Source organism: Schistocerca piceifrons, chromosome 5 (genome assembly GCF_021461385.2).
Source record: "Schistocerca piceifrons isolate TAMUIC-IGC-003096 chromosome 5, iqSchPice1.1, whole genome shotgun sequence".
In the NCBI taxonomy this organism is placed as follows: Eukaryota; Metazoa; Arthropoda; class Insecta; order Orthoptera; family Acrididae; genus Schistocerca; species Schistocerca piceifrons.
Genome location: NC_060142.1, coordinates 254,521,084 through 254,544,299, shown reverse-complemented (window position 1 = coordinate 254,544,299; position 23,216 = coordinate 254,521,084). Strand labels below are relative to the sequence as shown.

The window sequence follows — 23,216 nt, the reverse complement described above, 5'->3', positions numbered from 1 at the left end:
GTATCTGAAAGAGAGGAGTAATTATTCGTAACATTGACGATCACTATTAAAGTCTCATGAAATAGTGATAACAGTGATGATACTTAAAAATATCTTAGTTTTACAGGCGAAACACAGTTGAATCAATCCGTTATTACCCCACAGAAAATTTTATCTTAGAATTCAGTGGGGTGATTACTACTAAGTTTGGAACCACTGTTACACATGATGATTTAAACACGTTTACAGAAAATTGGGACTTGTTGAAGGATTCATATTTTGAAGCAGGAAAAGAACAAACAACCTAAAAAACTATAAAACACAAATTTAACCGTAAAAGTTTATTTCATATCGCATATATAATAACATTGTGAACAGGTGTGAGCTAAGAAATTCCGTTGATTGAACAAATAGGATGAAGTTGTCACATGACTCGGGCTGGCGTGGCTCTCATATATTGACGCCATGCTGCTTCCAGGTCTCAACGTGATGCTTAGTGTTCTCGCTCGTCGGGTCGAACTTGGCCTTCAGCTTGGCCCATTCTGCAGGGTACTTCTCTGTGATGTGCTTCAGGGCCTTGACAGTCCTCTCCAGGTGGCTAGGCGTGCAGTCCCCGCATCCCGTCGCAAACACTTTCGGCAGCCTGCCTGTAGCAATGTGACAGAAAATCATGTGAAAAAGTTTTATTGCCAACGACACAAGGAGCGCGACAGGACTGCAAGATTTTGCCACGTCAGGTTTAATATTCTTACAGACTTATACTTACAGTCACCGTCGGATTGTTCATCTTTTCGTTGGCTGATACTCGCTAACTCAAGTACTAACAATAGATGTTGTACTGCCTGACTAGGAGTTACTTAGGACTGAGCAGTGAAAGAAAAAGGCTACGAGGAGCACGAGTTCTCCAGAAGCCGCTGTCAGCTAAAGGCGCATGTAAATGGTCTTGACATGATTTGCAGGGGTGGGCTTTTATTGCCATGAGAGAGAAAAGGGCATAATGGTGGTGATTTTTCATGCACTGTAGTGAAGTCAGTGCGTGTGGGAATTAATTCTTTGGGGGGCGAATAATACTTCAGAATACCATACCTGGAGACAGAGCGTCGTAGGGAGACGAAAGCGAGAGGACATGCTTGTATTGCGAAGAAATACGGGGAATCACAAATGATGGTCATTAGTTGACCTCTGAGGAATCCTCTCATAGTAAGTGCTGGAGCACACTTAACGAGGAATGGCGGAAGATGTTTTTGTTTGGCAGAGTTTTAAGATTTTATGAGTGGAAATGGAACCTTATAGAAAATCCGGAGTGGTCGTGATCTTCAGGTGATTGCCTCCAAAATCGTGCCCCTGTTGGGGAAGGTAATGTTTTTGTAACGGTCACTGCGATTCGCCACCAGAGTGGAAACACAGGCACCTCGGGCCCAGTAGGGACAGAGTGTGGTGTGAACAAGGCCTTCCCTCCAGGGATTGGCAAAGGGCACATCCCTGTCGATAATGATCAAAGACGTTTCCCTCTGACACATTAGCAAGAGAGTTTCCTGGATAGAGCCACAGAAGAGAATCTGGCTGTTAGATTTTGACAACTATTCAGTTCGTGACAAGGAGCAAATGAAGTCGATTGTCAGGTCAGTAAGAATGTTGCGTTTATTCGAGTGATGATTGTTTAGCTCTCTGTGGAATCTTACTTCTCTAAACCGCATTTATACTTGAGAACACGTGACGCGAGCTTCTGTTTCTGTCTAGTGAGTAAACAGATATATTGACTTGTGTTCTGAGTTGTACTGAGGTAATTTCAACTGTTGTTGCGGTCTTCAGCTCTCCATGCTACTCTATCCTGTGTAAGCTTCTTCATCTCCCATTACCTACTGCAACCTACATCCTTCTGAATCTGTTTAGTATAGCTACTGTATGGGCGTCGAATTGCAACCAAACCGTGTACGCCACAGTCGCTGATGCTCCACTGAGCAGATCAGCGGTGCAGTACAACTGCTGTCCGTACATCAGTATATGATACGTGCACTGCAATCCGACAGACACAGAAACACTCTCTGTAAGTGTGACGATTCCATTTGCTTCCTCATCTAATGTCCGCCTAATAGTTTTCATTTCATAAGATGTGAATTTTCAATCCCTCTTTTTTAGAAAAGCACTTATTAAGTGGAAGTATCATTGTCCCTGATTTCTCATCGGTTTCCTTGGTAGCTTACTTGGTTTTCCAAGGTTGTTATTCCTAACCGCTAAACACTGACACTCATTAATATACATTAACTTTATATGACTGCAGTGCAACTAACATACTCCGTTTTCATGGCGTTATTATTTAAATATTACTTCTGCGCTGGTAAGCGTTCCTAACAAGCGTGATATAGAACCACAAGTAAGTGAAGGAAAGTGTTCGTATCAAACGTAAAGGTGACATTATAGAGAAAGCAAGACCGAAAAACAGAAAATTTGCAGACTAAAAGGATAACGACGTTTTCCCCAAAGCTCATGGTATAGGTCAGAATGTTAACACCTATACAGACAATGTAATGCTTATGTATACAATGTTTTTACTCTGTGTTGTTTATTTGGTTTTCCACTTAATAAACTTAGATATTAATCCAAAATGTATTAAGGTTATATTCTACCTTCGACTTGCTAGGAATCTAGAGCTATTTTCGCGACTGTTTTGCACTCTTAGACATATCGCAAGAGCTGTAATGAACATGATCTTCAGATGAAGATCAATATCTAATTTATAATGAATTCATATCCATTTCATCTAAGATGAACAGGCCTAGAATAACACAGAAGCGTAAAAATGAAAGGAAAACGAAGAAATCATAGTAACGTATCTTCCTTAAACGGTTCAAGTGCAAGAAGAGGGTATGTAAAAATGCTTTCGCTTCTACGTACAGTGTGAGTGGTGGTAGAATGAAAAGAATAAGAAAACTTCTATCCCTTAGAACATCAACATTAGGCAAAAGATGCAAATTGACATCAGGATATGCTACACCAGTCAGATATGCCTACCTGGTTCAGGTCCCGAGAAGAATGAATTATACGAGTCAGTAACGTTTTGATTTTACGTGAAGATCGTCCATAAATGCTTTGATTTGAAATTTGAGCAACCCCCAGATTGATATCTGTTGGGTTTGTGAATGGTTGAACGTCAAAATTATAGGGCCTCATCTCAACACCGAAAGAGCTGATGCAGGGGAACTCAGTACCAGGTTAAGGAGGTTTATTTCAAACAGGAAGCAGCTGAAGAATTAACAAAAACTAATAAGGCTGTATCTGGGTTACCGTTGGGTTTCGTGCTGAAAGTAATACTCTCTGTAACTCAAATGCAAGAAAACACCTGCCTACGCGAATTATCAGTGTATGTTTTTAGCGTCCATTGTCTTAAAACCAACACGGCCAGAACCGACCTTTACCACGAAGGTACTTTGAGGAAAAGACCTATTGAGGTTTCTCGTTTCTTCTTCATTATGTTGAAGATTAAGTCAGCCACAAAGTAAAACATCTGAATGTCCTTGCAGACGGATCTGGCCCAAAAATAACAGACTTATTGGTGTCTTACTTACGTTGGTGGAAGTTGGGTGGCTGAAACACTAACAAATTGTTTCCCAATTAGGAGTCACTTATACCTACGAGGTGATAAGAAATTCAGCATGATCAAAAGAAACATTAAACTCATTTACCATAACTACATTGTTAAAGAATATGGACGGTTTATTCTACAGTATGGATTTCAATGTAAGTTTCTGGTAAAAGTGGTTGGGACCAGTGACGTGAAGAACATGTATGAGTGGTGTCCTCAGCACTATCAAAAGTATCGAAAGCTTGTTCTTGCTGACGATCCCAAAGGAACCAATGCGTTACCATGCAAGACAGAAAAATTTTTTGGTCTCACAAGAAAACTAATTTCTATTAATGACAAACGTGACACGTATAGTGACAGCAATTCCCCTCATTGATGCGTTGGCAGTATCAACGTTCAACATCTCAAAACGAGTTTCAGCTGCCTGTTATTGTTGTGATCTTCAGTCCTGAGACTGGTTTGATGCAGCTCTCCGTGCTACTCTATCCTGTGCAAGCTTCTTCATCTCCCAGTATCTACTGCAACCTACATCCTTCTGAATCTGCTTAGTGTATTCATCTCTTCGTCTCCCTCTACGATTTTTACCCTCCACGCTACCCTCCAATACTAAATTTGTGATCCCTTGATGCCTCAGAACATGTCCTACCAATCGGTCCCTTCTTCTCGTCAAGTTGTGCCACAAACTCCTCTTCTCCCCAATTCTATTCAATACCTCCTCATTAGTTACGTGATCTACCCATCTAATCTTCAGCATTCTTCTGTAGCACCACATTTCGAAAGCTTCTACTCTCTTCCTGTCCAAACTATTTATCGTCCATGTTTCACTTCCATACATGGCTACACTCCACACATATACTTTCAGAAACGACTTCCTGACACTTAAATCTATACTCGATGTTAACAAATTTCTCTTCTTCAGAAACGCTTTCCTTGCCATTGCCAGTCTACATTTTATATCTTCTCTACTTCGACCATCATCAGTTATTTTGCTCCCCAAATAGCAAAACTCATTTACTACTGTAAGTGTCTCATTTCCTAATCTAATTCCCTCAGCATCGCCCACCTTAATTCGACTACATTCCATTATCCTCGTTTTGCTTTTGTTGATGTTCACCTTATATCCTCGTTTCAAGACACTGTCCTTTCCATTCAACTGCTCTTCCAAGTCTTGTGCTGTCTCTGACAGAATTACAATATCATCGGCGAACCTCAAAGTTTTTATTTCTTCTCCATGGATTTTAATACCTACTCCAAATTTTTCTTTTGTTTCCTTTACTGCTTGCTCAATATACAGATTGATTAACATTGGGGAGAGGCTGCAACCCTGTCTCACTCCCGTACCAACCACTGCTTCTCTTTCATGCCCCTCGACTATTACAACTGCCATCTGGTTTCTGTACAAATTGTAAATAGCCTTTCGCTCCCTGTATTTTACCCCTGCCACCTTCAGAATTTGAAAGAGAGTATTCCAGTCAACATTGTCAAAATCTTTCTCTAAGTCTACAAATGCTAGAAACGTAGGTTTGCCTTTCCTTAATCTTTCTTCTAAGATAAGTCGTAGGGTCAGTATTGCCTCATGTGTTCCAATATTTCTACGGAATCCAAACTGATCATCCCCGAGGTCCGCTTCTACCAGTTTTTCCATTCGTCTGTAAAGAATTCGTGTTAGTATTTTGCAGCTGTGACTTATTAAACTGATAGTTCGGTAATTTTCACATCTGTCAACACCTGCTTTCTTTGGGATTGGAAGCTGCCTACCTTGCATTAAGATTCCAAAACGAATATGTCTCTTTCAGGCGAGAGTAAAAGGAACGTATTAGGAGATTTCGACCTTACCAGCCTCAAAAAACTAAAGCGAATAATTCTTGGAGTAGAAATGCATATATTCGTGATGATCTTGAATAGTTGCATGTTGTACAATTTTTGTTTGCGTATGTATCATACATCTATTGGAACACATATTGTACTCTATTGTTTATTAATATATTAATAATTTGCAGAAACACGCTATTCATTGAAATTCAATTAATTCAGAAAGCCTCGTGTGCTCACTTTTTTGCAAACACCTCATGTCCAATAATTATACATATTAATAATTCTGCCTCTTTAATATGCATGTGGAATAATTTCGGCCAAGAATAACTTAAAGCGTAGTAGAAAATGTGGAATTTTTCTCAAGAACTTTCATTTCTTAGTCTTTCTGATAAATACGTTTTGCTTCTTCTAAAAAATTTATGGAGCTGCGTGTAAGGGCTTTCCTACTTTATTAGTTCAATTTCCAAGAATATTTTTGGATAGGACACGAAATGTTCAATATGATGTAACACCAAAACCTTCAAATGGGTGTAATATTACTTGAGTAGGGTAAGAAAATACGTCTTCGTTGCACCATCTGATTAGGCTGTTATCGATCTGTTGTTGCTCTTAGGGGAAACCCATCTTCTACATATAACAATTAGGCACATGACAAGGAATAGAAACGATGTCTCTTGAAGGGGTTGTATAAAATCTCCTAGGAAAACATACAGAATTGTATTTACTAACATCCTGCACGACCTGATGAGTCTGAAAATGGGAGCGCTGCGCCATATTCCGTGAGAGCATTAATCAATCGAAGAACTGTAGCTACCAGGCTAACAGGAACAGAGCTTTGACGAAGGTGAACAATGGAAGGAGGACACGACAGAGGCACCAGAAAGAGGGAATCTTAGCTGCCGCACTTACTTTTGATCTCCTTTCCCTCTGCGGTGCACTTTCCGTCGTCTGCATCGAGCACGCACTGGGTGTAGGATTTCAGGAGGCGGTCGTTGTTGAGGATCTCGTACACGTCCAAGTTGTCCAGCTTGTCTTGCGGCAGGGCTTGCGCCGAAACAGCAACGGCAGCGACCAGGCAACAGTAGAAGATCAGGTTTCTCGCCTTGGCTACCGCTGTGCTCCACCCAGACTGTGGGGTGCGGTGTCTGGTGAACCCCTTTTATACTGCTGCTCTGGCGTACGAATACAGGTGACGAGATAACAGGGTAATGAGGTGGCACGCCTTGGGCAAGAACAAGCACTCGCACCTGTGATAGTGCGAAAACTGCGTGGGTTTTTCTCAAATCCCACGACCTTGCATAGCCCGCTGTCGCCGTATTAACCAACCATCATACTGCAATTTCGGAGCTTGCAAACTAATCGACGTATGTAATGAGCAATACTTGTAGAATGGTGGGGTTTTTTAAATAAGGTGCACTCTTTGCAGTTACACTTCATCACACAGAAATGACACCAGTGACAGTACTGTTGTCTTCCACAATCACACTAATATTATTTGAAGCTTACCAGGGTTAACGGAAAGCATTCCACATGTAAGTAGCCATAGTTTAATCATGCATAGTAGATTTCATCTCTACTCTGTGGAAGGCGGTGAGATTTCGAGCTTTTCGTTCCACTCGAAAAAGACAAATAAATTTTTCTTTGTTATTAACAGAAAATACACGGAAATAAAATTCTTGGAAATATACGTATTAATATTATTAACTGTGTTTAACCGATATGGGAAAACCAAAGACAAGGCCGTATACGAAGATTCTCACGCCATTCATCCTGCTGCAAGTAAATAAATACCAATTTCTATATTTTACTCAGCATCCCATCATACAAACACAGACTGATGTCAGTGTGAGGATCTTTCAGAACTGCAATAATTCTTGTAATCAAAAGAATTCGTTTTACTGTTTTGCATTATGCAACGACAAATATTTTGTATTTTTGATGTCGATTAATAAAGCAAATAAGTGTGAGCGTAAGTTTACATGAAAAACAATGTATTTATTGTACGTCTTGCTATACTGTATTATGAACAACCAACTAAAGAATGTGTGCCGCGACGTTGAGGAACTCCGCTGAGTTTTTTATCTTTCAACATTTTTATTTATTTCTTATTTTAGTGCCTCTTCTCTCCTCCTCTCCCTATTTATATAATAAGTTACGTTTTCCTATCTTCAATTGAATTTATACGTGTTTTGATTGATTACAAAGACGTATCTGAGCTTATTAATGGAATTATCGTTATTTTACTATTATGGCAACAATAATAACTAAGTAATTGCAAAAAAGAATTGTGTATACACTGACTGGAGAAAAATCGTACAGTAGAATACACGCTACATGGTATCTGGCATAGATCTGTCCTTGAATTAACCGAATTGTAGCAGTTCGTTGTGTCACGATGTTGCCAACTGCACATATTAGAGCTGCAGGTGTAGTAGGTTGCGACAGAGCCATACATCGAACACGACTGTCTTACCTCTCCATAGAGCCACGTAGCAATCCATAACCCGATTTTCTTCCGATCGTACATTCCCGTGAGCACCGCTGCCAGCAATTATGTGCAGTAGCTACATTCGTGTCAGGTCTCTCGTTAATATCACGAAAGGATCATTCAGTGTCTCAAAGTCCTATTACACGACCACAGGAAAACTCAATTACATGTTGATAATGGTGTCTTTGCTGCCTTAAAATCATTATTCACTAACATCAACTCACCACATCCAGCCTCAAAGATAAGTAATGCCTACGACCGTTACAGCGTGTGCTGAAAGTAAACCTGTTGGTTGTAGCACCCTGACCACACAGGGATCGCTCTGCTGATGCCCGCGCCATTAACCCCCCACATATGCGAAGGAGTGGATGCCCATCCCCCTGGGGCATTGGGACTCCCAGCAACGGCCATGCTGCCAGGTGACCTTTGCTGCGGCTGGGTGGCGCCGGTGGGGAGTGCCCTTGTTCGGAGTGTGTGGCATCAGGGCGGATGACACGCGATGAAGCGTATTCCATCATCTCTTACTGATGGTGAAACACCAGCAATCTCTTTGCTCAATTCAAGTACGACCCCAAATCGTTCCCCTCCCTTGTTTAGCATTCGGAGTACAAGTCTGAGGAGATGGAGGGCTTGTCCCCAAATGAAATCCGGGTCATTCTTTATCAAAACAGCATCCTCTGCCTAGTCACGGGCGTTACTCGCTTATGACAAGCTGAGGGATGCTTCTCTAACCATCACATCCCATAAGAGCTTAAATATGATCCAGTGTTCCATATTTCACAGGAACATTCTGTTGCAGTCTGACGATGTGCTGCGCATCAGTTTAGAGTGATGAGGTGTACATTTGGTCCGGCGTGTACACCGGTGTCCGAGGGATAATTAGGTTGTCACCAGTGCCTTCATCTTTGCCTTCGAGGCTGATACATTGCCCGAGAAGCTCAAGGTGATGGTCTACCACTGTGATGTTAAGCCCTTTATCCCTCCCCCAATGCGGTACTTTAAGTGCTGGAAGTTTGGTCATATGTCTTCCCACTGTACATCCAGTGTCACATGTCGAGATTGTGGATGCCCATCAAATCTCAATACTCCGCCTCCCATCTGTGTCAACTGTGAAGAGCACCATTCGCCTTGCTCGCCAGACCGCAGGATCCTCCAGAAAGAAAGGGAAATCATAGAGTACAAGACCCTGCACCGACTGACTTACATTGAGGCTAAGAGAAAATTTTAACACCTGCATCCTGTACATATGACATCGTCTTACACAGCCACTACAACAGTTCTGTCACCATATCAGCTCCATCAACCCCAGTCACCTCTCTGAGCTGGAAGACTACCCCTGCCCCCTTAATGGTGGGGGGGGGGGGGGAATTTCCCTCCCTGTTGCTCCCGCACCACCTACTTCAGGAGTAACAGCCCCCCCCCCCCCCCAACCACTGGGGACGCCTGTCCCCACTTCTAAGCTGGAGAAGCGTAAGTCTTCTTCGGCTTCTCTCGCTGGGAAGGTGTCCTTTGGGTCACTCCCTTCCCAGGTTTCTACTAGTGGGAAAGAAGACACCCACCCATGTCTGAAGATCCCAAAAGCAGCTCTCCATAGGGCTTCACGCTCATCCTCAGTCCTGGAGACTGAGCCAGTCCTCCCAGCTGGGGAAACCCAAGGATGAGCGAGAGAAATCCAAAAAGAAAACTAAGACCAAGGAAATTGCGGTGGCACCAACACCACTGCTACCTACAAGTTTTGCATCTGAGGATGGGAGTGCGGATTTTGGCATCTGCTGAGGACCTAGATCTCGCCAGATCCTCAGTCACAATGGTTGCAGACTGCTCAGGCAATGAGTTGGTGGCAGCAGGTGACTCTGAGGCGTAAACTGCCTCACTGAATGTTCCATGCCTTTCCAGTCTCACGATAACTTCATCCTCCAGTGGAATTGCGGTGGTTTATTCCACCTCCTGGCTGAGGTACAGCAACTGTTAAACTTTACACCTTCTATTTGCATTGCCCTCCAGGAGACCTGGTTCCCAGCAATGCGGATCCCTGCCCTCTGAAGCTATAAGGGATGTTACAGGAACTGTAGCTACTGTAATCGAGTGTCATGTGGAGTTTGCGTTTATGTCCTAAACTCAAGTTCTGTTGTGAACCTGTGCCCCTTCAAACTCCTCTTGAAGCTGTGGCTGTCAAAATACGGACAACGCAGGAAATAACTGTGTGCAGTATATATATTCCTCCAGATGGTGCAGTACCCCTGAATGTATTAGCTGCACCGACTAATCGACTCCCTAAACCTTTCCTTTTTTGGGAGATTTTAACGCTCATAACACCTTGTGGGGAGCACTGTGCTTTCTGGCCGAGGCAGAGATATGGAAACTTTACTGTCTCAGTTCGACCTCTGCCTCTTAAATACTGGGGCCGCCACATGTTTCAGTGCGGCTCATGGTAGTTACTCGGCCATTGATTTATCTGTTTGCATCCCAGGGCTTCTCCCATCTATCCACTGAAGAGCACATTGTAAGTAGGCTGTTTAGGTTTTCTTATTGGTAACGCCACGTAGCGCTCTGTAAGCAAAACACTGGCTGTGCTGTGTGCAGTCTGTGGCTGGTTTACATTGTTGTTGGCTATTGTAGTGTTGGGCAGTTGACTGTTAACAGCGCATAGCGTTGCGCAGTTGGAGGTGAGCTGCCAGCAGTGGTGGATGTGGGGAAGTGAGATGGCGGATTTTTGAGAGCGGATGATCTGGACGTGTGTCCGTCAGAGACAGTAAATTTGTAAATTTGGATATCATGGCCTGATATATATATTATGACTTTTGAACACTATTAAGGTAATTACATTGTTCGTTCTCTATCAAAATCTTTCATTTGCTAACTATGCCTATCAGTAGTTAGTGTCTTTGTTATTGTATTCTCATGTTATAAAATTGTAATAATTCATCCAGTTCATCAAATTAAGTAACTTGTAAGCATTCATTTTACTGCACATGTTGGTCGTACTATATGCACAATATGTGAAAAAAAGAGGACTGTTAGTGCTCGCACGTGTGTTAATAATTCAGCAAGGGACTGACTAACAGCATTGCTGATTCTAAGGACAATTCCATAAACTTTGTGAGTGCACAAGTGGTGGTTTATAGACTTGCTATATTGTCTGCAAGACTTCTAAGGACAATTCCAAAAAACTTGGTGCGTGCACAAGTGGTGGTTTATGGACTTGCTATATTCTCCACAAGACTCTTAGATGGTGATTGTGCACCTGCACAGTCGCAACAGATGGCTGCTGGCCGTCTGTACAAGGACTACAGTGGGTCTGCATTTTTGATAGCCCACGAATACCATTATTTCTACAAGGACTGCACTGGGTCTGCACCTCTGGTGGCCCACCAATACCGTAATCTCTAACAGGACTACAGTGGTCTGCTCTGTGATGACCTACCTACCAATATTCTTCAAAACTACCACTGACTCTGCTGTGGGTTTGCTCTGTTGTGCCCCATTACCTGTCTGCATGTCAAGAGTCAGCAGGGTCTTTCCGTTGGCAGGACAACACTACTTCTTCAAGACTGCATGGAAATCCACTAGTTCCGTGTGCATTTTCTTTTACTGCTTAGACTTTGAGAAAAACACTAAAATTTTACTGTGGTGAACGATCAGGACTGTCTTTATGGACTGTGAGAAAATTTTAGCTTTTGACCAACATTGTATCGATAAGTGTGTGCATTTTTATTTCTTTGTTATTATAATTATGAAAAAATTTTTCAAATCTGCATTGGCTACTGCCCAAAACAATTTGTAAATTTTTTTTTGTGGGGAGCATGGGGGCTATGTAAGTAGGCTGTTTAGGTTTTCTTATTGGTAACGCCACGTAGCGCTCTGTATGAAAATCACTGGCTGTGCTGTGTGAAGTCTGTGGCTGGTTTGTATTGTTGTTGGCTATTGTAGTGTTGGGCAGTGGGCTGTTAACAGCGCATAGCGTTGCGTAGTGGGAGGTGAGCCGCCAGCAGTGGTGGATGTGGTGAAGTGAGATGGCGGATTTTTGAGAGTGGATGATCTGGACGTCTGTCCATCAGAGACAGTAAACTTGTAAGATTGGATATCATGGACTGACACATATATATTATAACTTTTGGACACTATTAAGGTAAATACATTGTTTGTTCTCTATCAAAATCTTTCATTTGCTAACTATGCCTATCAGTAGTTAGTGCCTTTTATTTAGCTGGCAGTAGTGGCGCTCGCTGTATTGCAGTAGTTCGAGTAACGAAGATTTTTGTGAGGTAAGTTATTTGTGAAACGTATAGGTTAATTTTGTCAGGGCCATTCTTTTGTAGGGATTATTGAAAGTCAGATTGCGTTGCGCTAAAAAATATTGTGTGTCAGTTTAAGCACAGTTATGTATAATTTTTCCAAGAGGACGTATCAACATGACGACCTGTGTGGTAGTGACCACGTCCCCATCTTCCTGTCGCTGCCCGAGCGTCAAGCCCGTAGGCATCTGCTGAGATGGGCTTTAAACAAGGCAGGCTGGGGAACTTTCACCACTGCTGTCACTGTTGAATCTCCCCCACACGGTAACATCGATGTGAGGGTCGAGCAGGTGACTACAACAATTGTTTCTGCCGCCCAAAACGAGATCCCTTGTTCTTTAGAGTTCCCGAGGCATAAGGCAGTCTCTTGGTGGTCGCCGGACGTTGCTGAAGCAATTAAGGAGCGTCGCGAGCTCTACAGCGGCATGAGCAGCACCCTTCCCTGGAGAACCTCATAGCCTTTAAATGACTCCGAGCTCGCATTCGCCAACTTACCAAACGACGGAAACAGGAGTGTTGGGAGAGATACATCTCGACCATTGGGTGCCAAACGTCACCTTCCCAAGTCTGGACAAACATCAAACGTCTTTTCGGGTACCAGGCCCCAACAGGTATTCCCGGTGTTATCATAAATGGCGTGTTATCTACCGACGCAAACGCGATTGACGAGCACTTTGTTCGAGCCTCGGCGTCGGAGAATTACCCCCCGCACTGCCAAATGGCGGCTGGAAGTGAACATCCTCTCATTCGCTACATGCCATAGTGAATCCTATAACGCCCCATTTACAGAGTGGGAGCTCCCCAGTGCCCTTGCACATTGCCCCAACACAGCTCCTGGGCCGAATCGGATCCACAGCCAGATGATTAAACATCTCTCATCCAACTACAAGTGACATCTCCTCATCATCTTCAACCGGATCTGGTGTGATGACGTCTTTCCATCGCAATGACAGGAGGGTACCATCATTCCAGTCCTCAAACCAGGTAAAAAAACCGCTTGATGTGGGTAGCTATAGAACCATCAGTGTCACCAAGGTTCTTTGTAAACTGCTGGAATGTATGGTATGTCGTCGGTTGGGTTGGTTTCTGGAGTTACATGGCCTACTGGCTCCATGTCAGGGCGGCTTCCGCCAGGGTCGCTCTACCTCTGATAATCTTGTGTCGTTCGAGTCTGCCATTCGAACAGCCTTTTCCAGACACCGATTTGCCACCTTTTTGGACTTATGTAAAGCATACGACATGACCAGGTGACAACATATCTTTGCAACATTGTATGAGTGGGGTCTCCAGGGTCCCCTCCCGATTTTTATCCAAAACTTCCTGTCGCTCCATACTTTCCGTGTCCAAGTGCCTCCCACAGTTCCATTCATATCCAGGAGAATGGAGTCCCACAGGGCTCTGTATTGAGTGTCTCTCAATTTTTAGTGGCCATTAACAGTGTAGCAGCAGCTGGTGGGCGCTCCATCTCACCATCTCTGATTGCAAACGACTTCTGCATTTCGTACTGCTGCTCCAGTACTGGTGTTGCTGAGTGTCTCCTACAGGGAGCCATCCAAAAGGTGCAGTCATGGACTCTAGCCCACGGCTTCCAGTTTTCAGCCGCAAAGTCGTGTGTCATGCAATTCTGTCGGCATCGTACCATTCATCTGGACCCAGAACTTTGCCTTCATGACGATACACTCACTGTAGTGGAGACATATCGATTCTTAGGACTGGCTTTTGATGCCCGATTGACTTGTCTTCCTCCTCTTCCTCAACTTAAGCAGAAGTGCTGGCAGCACCTCAATGCTCTCTGTTGCCTGAGCAACACCAATTTGGGTGCAGATCACTCTACGCTGCTGTGGCTCTACAGAGCCCTTGTGCAATCCCGAAATGACTATGAGAGTGTGGTTTACGGTTCGGCAGCGCCCTCCGTGTGGGACTCCACCCTGTCTGTCACCCACCATACAACCTGACACATAGAAGTGATTTTCTGTGGTGCCGTTTCATTTCAAAGCACGACCACTTTGGTTGTGGTGCGCTGCATCTCTATGGCACAGCAGTACATCGAGTCCATTCTACACCTCGTTATCTTGCCTTCATAACAATCAGTCATGAGCTTACGTTTGACCAAGATAATGTCTACCAGGAAATGGTGAGAATTTCTACTGCTTGTCTTTGTGCTTGCCAACAAGTTCGTCCAGCAACTCTATCGATCAGTGTCAAGTCGAATGGCTGGTTGGCTCAAATGGCTCTGAGCACTATGAGACTTAACTTCTGAGGTCATTAGTCCCCTAGAACTTAGAACTACTTAAACCTAACTAACCTAAGGACATCACACACATCCCTTCCCGAGGCAGGATTCGAGCCTGCGACCGTAGCGGTCGCGCGGTTCCAGACTGTAGCGCCTAGAACCACTCGGCCACTCCGGCCGGTGAATGGCTGGTTGTGTGAGTACTGCAGGTATACCTGCATGTTACTCACCTGTCCACTTTCGTAATTATTGTAATGTATGTGAAAGCTGTTAGTATGTAGTTTCTCATGTTTGTGTACATATAACCATAAACGTTTTATGTATTAGTACCAGTATCAGATGTAGAACTATATGATTTGTATTGGCTAAAGGAGTGAAACAGAAGGTTAATAAGAAAACTGAATACTGGTCAGGCGACATTTAGCAGCAAGGCGATATTTAGTAGCAAGAGCCATTTATATTAGACTCTAAAGAAGAGGGATACACAGACAGAGAAACAGAGTGAATTCCATCCTCTATAACACTACGGTATGCTACTGCTGTACCACAACCTTAAAGCTGGAGGGAGGTTGTGAAATAAAACTATCCTGTTAAAGCAGTTATGGTATAACGCAACAGAGCAGTGTTAACCTCTGAGAGGAATTTTGTTACGCTGATCGTGTTGTACCTAACGGAGGTGGCTTATCGGAAGTGAAAGTCAAAATTGCGTAAATTTTTAAACAGTAACAAACAATATTTTTGCCTAGCTATACTATTTAAAGAATAAGTAAAACGGTCGCCAGCCTAATTAGGCAAGAGAAAGATTAACGTTCTCGTTCAAGAATGTAGGTATGAGTAACTTTAACGGACAAACACAACCTATACTTGGCCACACGCGAGTGCAATGAACTCTGACACATATACACTCCTGGAAATGGAAAAAAGAACACATTGACACCGGTGTGTCAGACCCACCATACTTGCTCCGGACACTGCGAGAGGGCTGTACAAGCAATGATCACACGCACGGCACAGCGGACACACCAGGAACCGCGGTGTTGGCCGTCGAATGGCGCTAGCTGCGCAGCATTTGTGCACCGCTGCCGTCGGTGTCAGCCAGTTTGCCGTGGCATACGGAGCTCCATCGCAGTCTTTAACACTGGTAGCATGCCGCGACAGCGTGGACGTGAAACGTATGTGCAGTTGACGGACTTTGAGCGAGGGCGTATAGTGGGCATGCGGGAGGCCGGGTGGACGTGCCGCCGAATTGCTCAACACGTGGGGCGTGAGGTCTCCACAGTACATCGATGTTGTCGCCAGTGGTCGGCGGAAGGTGCACGTGCCCGTCGACCTGGGACCGGACCGCAGCGACGCACGGATGCACGCCAAGACCGTAGGATCCTACGAAGTGCCGTAGGGGACCGCACCGCCACTTCCCAGCAAATTAGGGACACTGTTGCTCCTGGGGTATCGGCGAGGACCATTCGCAACCGTCTCCATGAAGCTGGGCTACGGTCCCGCATACCGTTAGGCCGTCTTCCGCTCACGTCCCAACATCGTGCAGCCCGCCTCCAGTGGTGTCGCGACAGGCGTGAATGGAGGGACGAATGGAGACGTGTCGTCTTCAGCGATGAGAGTCGCTTCTGCCTTGGTGCCAATGATGGTCGTATGCGTGTTTGGCGCCGTGCAGGTGAGCGCCACAATCAGGACTGCATACGACCGAGGCACACAGGGCCAACACCCGGCATCATGGTGTGGGGAGCGATCTCCTACACTGGCCGTACACCACTGGTGATCGTCGAGGGGACACTGAATAGTGCACGGTACATCCTAACCGACATCGAACCCATCGTTCTACCATTCCTAGACCGGCAAGGGAACTTGCTGTTCCAACAGGACAATGCACGTCCGCATGTATCCCGTGCCACCCAACGTGCTCTAGAAGGTGTAAGTCAACTACCCTGGCCAGCAAGATCTCCGGATCTGTCCCCCATTGAGCATGTTTGGGACTGGATGAAGCGTCGTCTCACGCGGTCTGCACGTCCAGCACGAACGCTGGTCCAACTGAGGCGCCAGGTGGAAATGGCATGGCAAGCCGTTCCACAGGACTACATCCAGCATCTCTACGATCGTCTCCATGGGAGAATAGCAGCCTGCATTGCTGCGAAAGGTGGATATACACTGTACTAGTGCCGACATTGTGCATGCTCTGTTGCCTGTGTCTATGTGCCTGTGGTTCTGTCAGTGTGATCATGTGATGTATCTGACCCCAGGAATGTGTCAATAAAGTTTCCCCTTCCTGGGACAATGAATTCACGGTGTTCTTATTTCAATTTCCAGGAGTGTATATGTTTATGGCTAACGGTTGGAGCTAATAGCTAGAGCATCACAAACTATTTGAATAAATATAACAAATAACGAAAAACACTATTACTTTCAGTGCTTATTGAAACCGAATGGCCTTTATAACGTTATTATTACTATTTACTGCAGAATAATTAATTGGACATAGGTTCAGTATTATTGTTCAAATATATCCCTAGCGTACATAAAATTATAAATGCAGTTCACTACATTTTTATGAACTGGTCACAGGTTAAATATCTCTCAACTAAATACTATTCTATTTAGAATGAAAGTTAAATGGAATTCACTAACAGGTTACTTCTTACTGTCTTTTGAATAAAGAAGTTATGGTTTTCATAAATAGTGGTCTTCCCGTTACTTGTTACCTAGCATTAACACAATAGACAAACTGTGGATCCTGTTATACTATTAATATGCACTTCTAATACACAAAAGAGACCAACACTTAGCAATCATGAACATATAATTTTCTAATATTGCAGTTTTTCACTTTTACTACAGTGGAACACAATGTTGACAAAATTGCAAGAAAGTGACTCACCTTTTAGAATTTACTACAGGCAGCAATGTGATCATTTACTAAGAAAAACTTTATAAGCCGCAATTTTAAGAACTTTAATTTATAAAAGGAACAGCAAATTGTCTTTATTACTATAGTCTTCTTCTTTCAAGTAAATGATTAAATAGGTGACTTTGGAACTTCACAAACTACATTTACTGCCTTCCACAATTTCACTAAATCCACAGTAAATCTGAATATTCCCTTCTCATCATAGATCAAACAACATTGTGCACACTAAATTACCCAATAAGCTGATCCTTCACTGACTTTTTCTTGACTTTTTTTCGGTTCATAAACATTTTATTTTACCTCTTATTATTTTTATGTTGCAATTTCACGTACTGACACGTTCCACTATTTTGGGGATTTGCTCGTCAAATTAGTCCTACGGAAGTAGACGTGTAAATACAGTAAATAAATAAATAAGTAAATAATTTTTCATGTACATCCAGGGACATACATGGCTACTGTTTGCGATTTCTCTTCTAAATTGTGTCATAGTATACAAATAATATATTTAAACGTTATACATGATACAGCAGGTTCTCGCGGCTGTTGGTGTTTATGAATTATGTGTCGTACAATGACATATTTCTGAAGGTGCACTGAGCGACATATGTAGATATTGTCCGCGAAATGCGTTGCCACTATTGTTAGTGACAAAGAAGTACTGAATTAAAACGTTATGCATGATGTAGTCGTATTTTTCTCGCATCTGAGTATCTGACATCCTATCTCCTGAACTGTTAGTTTTATAATAATATATTGTCGCAGGTACAGTCAGCGGTGGTTTGGATACTGTCTGGGAAATGTATTGCGAATACGGTTAGTAGCAAAAAAGTAATAAATTTAAAAGTCTTGCATGCTGTAGTAGTTTTTCACGCATCTGAGTTGTTATGACGTCTTATCTAGTCAATTAAGCATGGTACAATGATAATGTTTTCTGGTACATTCAGTAGTGTGTATGTTAATACTGTCTGCAAAATATGTCACGAATGTAGTTAGTAGCAAAAAAGTAATAAATGAAATTGACCAGCTTCACGTGGCAGCTTCACTCCATGAACTGGGAAAATTTGGTAAGCATTCAATTTTCCCCCTTTTATAATTTTGTGGAGCTCGCCAGTGAGCAACAGTTTCGCAAACCTTTGAACTTATGTATAGACATTCTTGCAAAGCTCTCAGTGCTGTCACTGTCAGATACTGAACGACTGAAGTAAAAGGAGCCTCTCGGAGTGGGCTACACTGCATTTTCACCCACACTGATAGGGGGCTGCTTCTTGTACCTAAGTAATTCTTTCCAGATTGCAAATGATACGTGTACGAGGACTGGTTTAGGATTATATTTGGATTATCTATACACGAATATGTATTCACGTACAGTTCTATAATTTGATAGGTTTGATTATGTTCCGGAATGGTATCAAAGCAAGTTATCGCTCTGTCTTTGCTGTGGTACTCATATTTCATTTTATTTTATTTATTTGCAATTTGTGTGCTTGAAAACAGTCTGAGGAAAACAGTGGGACTACCTGCTGAATAATCCACGTTATCATATTTTGTATGGTTTCCATACCTTTGAGCAATATTCTAGTGTAATGTGGTAAGTAGGAGCCTTTTGTAAGCACTTACTTTTGCAATTTCGTAGTTTCCTACAAGTGAATGTAAGTCTGTCACCTGCTTCACCTGCAACTGAGTATACGTGATCGTTCTATTACATTTTCACCTCAGATGTTGCACCGCATTGTTGGGATTACTGTATTCACTTGTGACTCGTGACACACCCTTCCACGTTGTGTTTAGTAACTGTACGCTAGTTCTTATCGAGCTGTCAATCTCTGTACCACTCTTGTGTCTTGTTGTTGTTCTTGTGGTCTTCAGTCCTGAGACTGGTTTGATGCAGCTCTCCATGCTACTCTATCCTGTGCAAGCTTCTTCATCTCCCAGTACCTACTGCAACCTACATCCTTCTGAATCTGCTTAGTGTATTCATCTCTTGGTCTCCCTCTACGATTTTTACCCTCCACGGTGCCCACCAATGCTAAATTTGTGATCCGTTGATGCCTCAAAACATGTCCTACCAACCGATCCCCTCTTCTAGTCAAGTTGTGCCACAAACTTCTCTTCTCCCCAATCCTATTCAATACCTCCTCATTAGTTATGTGATCTACCCACCTTACCGTCAGCATTCTTCTGTAGCACCACATTTCGAAAGCTTCTATTCTCTTCTTTTCCAAACCAGTTATCGTCCATGTTTCACTTCCATACATGGCTACACTCCACACAAATACTTTCAGAAACGACTTCCTGACACTTAAATCTATACTCGATGTTAACAAATTTCACTTCTTCAGAAACGCGTTCCTTGCCATTGCCAGTCTACATTTTATATCCTCTCTACTTCGAGCATCATCAGTTATTTTACTCCCTAAATAGAAAAACTCCTTTTCTACTTTAAGTGTCTCATTTCCTAATCTGATTCCCTCAGCATCACCCGACTTAATTTGACTACATTCCATTATTCTCGTTTTGCTTTTGTTGATGTTCATCTTATATCATCCTTTAAAGACACTGTCCATTCCGTTCAATTGCTCTTCCAAGTCCTTTGCTGCCTCTGACAGAATTTCGATGTCATCGGCGAACCTCAGAGTTTTTACTTCTTCTCCATGAATTTTAATACCTACTCCGAATTTTTCTTTTGTTTCCTTTACTGCTTGCTCAATATACAGATTTAATGACATTGGGGAGAGGCTACTACCCTGTCTCACTCCTTTCCCAACCACTACTTCCCTTTCACGCCCCTCGACTCTTATAACTGCCATCTGGTTTCTGTACAAATTGTAAATAGCCTTTCGCTCCCTGTATTTTACCCCTGCCACCTTCAGAATTTGAAAGAGAGTATTCCAGTTAACATTGTCAAAAGCTTTCTCTAAGTCAACAAATGCTAGAAACGTAGGTTTGCCTTTTCTTAACCTTTCTTCTAAGATAAGTCGTAAGGTCAGTATTGCCTCACGTGTTCCAACATTTCTACGGAATCCAAACTGATCTTCCCCGAGGTCGGCTTCTACCAGTTTTTTCATTCGTCTGTAAAGAATTCGCGTTAGTATTTTGCAGCTGTGACCTATTAAACTGATAGTTCGGTAATTTTCACATCTGTCAACACCTGCTTTCTTTGGGATTGGAATTATTATATTCTTCTTGAAGTCTGTGGGTATTTCGCCTGTCTCATACATCGTGCTCACCAGATGGTAGAGTTTTGTCTTGACTGGCTCTCCCGAGGACGTCAGTAGTTCTAATGGAATGTTGCCTACTCCCGGGGCCTTGTTTCGACTCAGGTCTTTCAGTGCTTTGTCAAACTCTTCACGCAGTATCTTATCTCCCATTTCGTCTTCATCCACATCCTCTTCCATTTCCATAATATTGTCCTCAAGTACATCGCCCTTGTATAAACCCTCTATATACTCCTTCCACCTTTCTGCCTTCCTTTCTTTGCGTAGAACTGGGTTGCCATCTGAGCTCTTGATATTCATACAAGTGGTTCTCTTCTCTCCAAAGGTCTCTTTAATTTTCCTGTAGGCAGTATCTATCTTACCCCTAGTGAGACAAGCCTCTACATCCTTACATTTGTCCTCTAGCCATCCCTGCTTAGCCATTTTGCACTTCCTGTCGATATCATTTTTGAGACGTTTGTATTCCTTTTTGCCTGCTTCATTTGCTGCATTTTTATATTTTCTCCTTTCAGCAGTTAAATTCAATATTTCTTCTGTTACCCAAGGATTTCTATTAGCCGTCGTCTTTTTACCTACTTGATCGTCTGCTGCCGTCACTACTTCATCCCTCAAAGCTACCCATTCTTCTTCTACTGTATTTCTTTCCCCCATTCCTGTCAATTGTTCCCTTATGCTCTCCCTGAAACTCTGTACAACCTCTGGTTCTTTCAGTTTATCCAGGTCCCATCTCCTTAAATTCCCACCTTTTTGCAGTTTCTTCAGTTTCAATCTGCAGTTCATAACCAATAGGTTGTGATCAGAATCCACATCTGCCCCAGGAAATGTCTTACAATTTAAAACCTGGTTCCTAAATCTCTGTCTTACCATTATATAATGTATCTGATACCTTTTAGTATCTCCTGGATTCTTCCACGTATACAACCTTCTTTTATGGTTCTTGAACCAAGTGTTAGCTATGATTAAGTTATGCTCTGTGCAAAATTCTACAAGGCGGCTTCCTCTTTCATTCCTTCCCCCCAATCCATATTCACCTACTATGTTTCCTTCTCTCCCATTTCCTACTGACGAATTCCAGTCACCCATGACTATTAAATTTTCGTCTCCCTTCACTACCTGAATAATTTCTTTTATCTCGTCATACATTTCATCTATTTCTTCATCATCTGCAGAGCTAGTTGTCATATAAACTTGTACTACTGTAGTAGGCATGGGCTTTGTGTCTATCTTGGCCGCTATAATACGTTCACTATGCTGTTTGTAGTAGCTTACCCGCACTCCTATTTTTTTGTTCATTATTAAACCTACTCCTGCATTACCCCTATTAGATTTTGTATTTATAACCCTGTAATCACCTGACCAAAAGTCTTGTTCCTCCTGCCACCGAAGTTCACTAATTCCCACTATATCTAACTTTAACCTATCCATATCCCTTTTTAAATTTTCTAACCTACCTGCCCGATTAAGGGATCTGACATTCCACGCTCCGATCCGTAGAATGCCAGTTTTCTTTCTCCTGATAACGACGTCCTCTTGAGTAGTCTCCGCCCGGAGATCCAAATGGGGGACTATTTTACCTCCGGAATATTTTACCCAAGAGGATGCCATCATCATTTAATCATACAGTAAAGCTGCATGTCCTCGGGAAAAATTACGGCTGTAGTTTCCCCTTGCTTTCAGCCGTTCGCAGTACCAGCACAGCAATGCCGTTTTGGTTAATGTTACAAGGCCAGATCAGTCAATCATCCAGACTGTTGCCCCTGCAACTACTGAAAAGGCTGCTGCCCCTCTTCAGGAATCACATGTTTGTCTGGCCTCTCAACAGAAACCCACCTGTTGTGGTTGCACCTACGGTACGGCCATCTGTATCGCTGAGGCACGCAAGCCTCCCCACCAACGGCAAGGTCCATGGTTCATGGGGGGGAGGTCTTATGTCTTATCAATAATTAACTGGATGTTTCGGCGACTTCCTACTACTGGGCATGCTTTTTCGTTCTATGGAATTTACGGTTTGTCACGGTTAACCAACGGGCTACCTCAGTCACAAATTGTGTGTAACGCATTGCATCGAAGGCTACTCCCACTGGAAGTCGTTGAATCTGTGCAGCAGGGAGAGTACGTAAGTACTCACCTTGTGGCTAAAAAACCCACAAGTTTCCCTCAGAATTTATGTACGAGATTACGGTAGTTCTAAAAATCCGTTTTCTCCTCACGATCATTACTTAGACTGAAAAAAAACTAAACCATTATTCCTCAACTCCAGCTTTAGTTTTTGACCCACATTTGTATAGTGATGACACTATAACGTCACACGTTCCAGTCTAACTCAAGCGCGTACAAGCGTTAGCAGGCCTGATACTTGTACGTGCCTTAGTTGGATTCGAATGTGTCATAATTACGTTCAGTCTACGTGGCTACTTATACTGCACTGGCGACTGCTGCACTATCAGTTGGAATCCATAACTACAATGAAATAAAAAGGACAGATAGTATTACGACGAATGCTGTCCTTCTTTCAGTACCTAATTCGTAGAAACCCACCCAATTATAACAGAAATGGCTGGCACAAACGTCGTGTTTCGGTATTTCCCTGAAAATAAACTTTTATTTAGCCCATAGTTTAACCAACTACAGTGTTACCATCTTTCATTTATTCTGTCTCGTGATAATCTTTCGCTCCTCACATGTATT

The 23,216-nt window shown here is 43.0% G+C and overlaps 1 protein-coding gene across 1 annotated transcript in view; it reads right to left on the bottom strand.

Annotated features, from left to right (window-relative positions):
* Positions 1-305: 305 nt before the first annotated feature.
* The window catches only part of LOC124798920 (ejaculatory bulb-specific protein 3-like), a 35,172-nt gene continuing 12,261 nt past the window's right edge, over positions 306-23,216 (bottom strand). Inside the window, exons 3-4 of the mRNA XM_047262452.1 lie at positions 6,287-6,506; positions 306-626 (exon numbers count right to left, since the gene is read on the bottom strand). Of these exons, the coding sequence (XP_047118408.1) occupies positions 430-626; positions 6,287-6,506 (417 nt within the window). The 3' untranslated portion in view covers positions 306-429. The remainder of the gene's footprint in view (positions 627-6,286; positions 6,507-23,216) is intronic.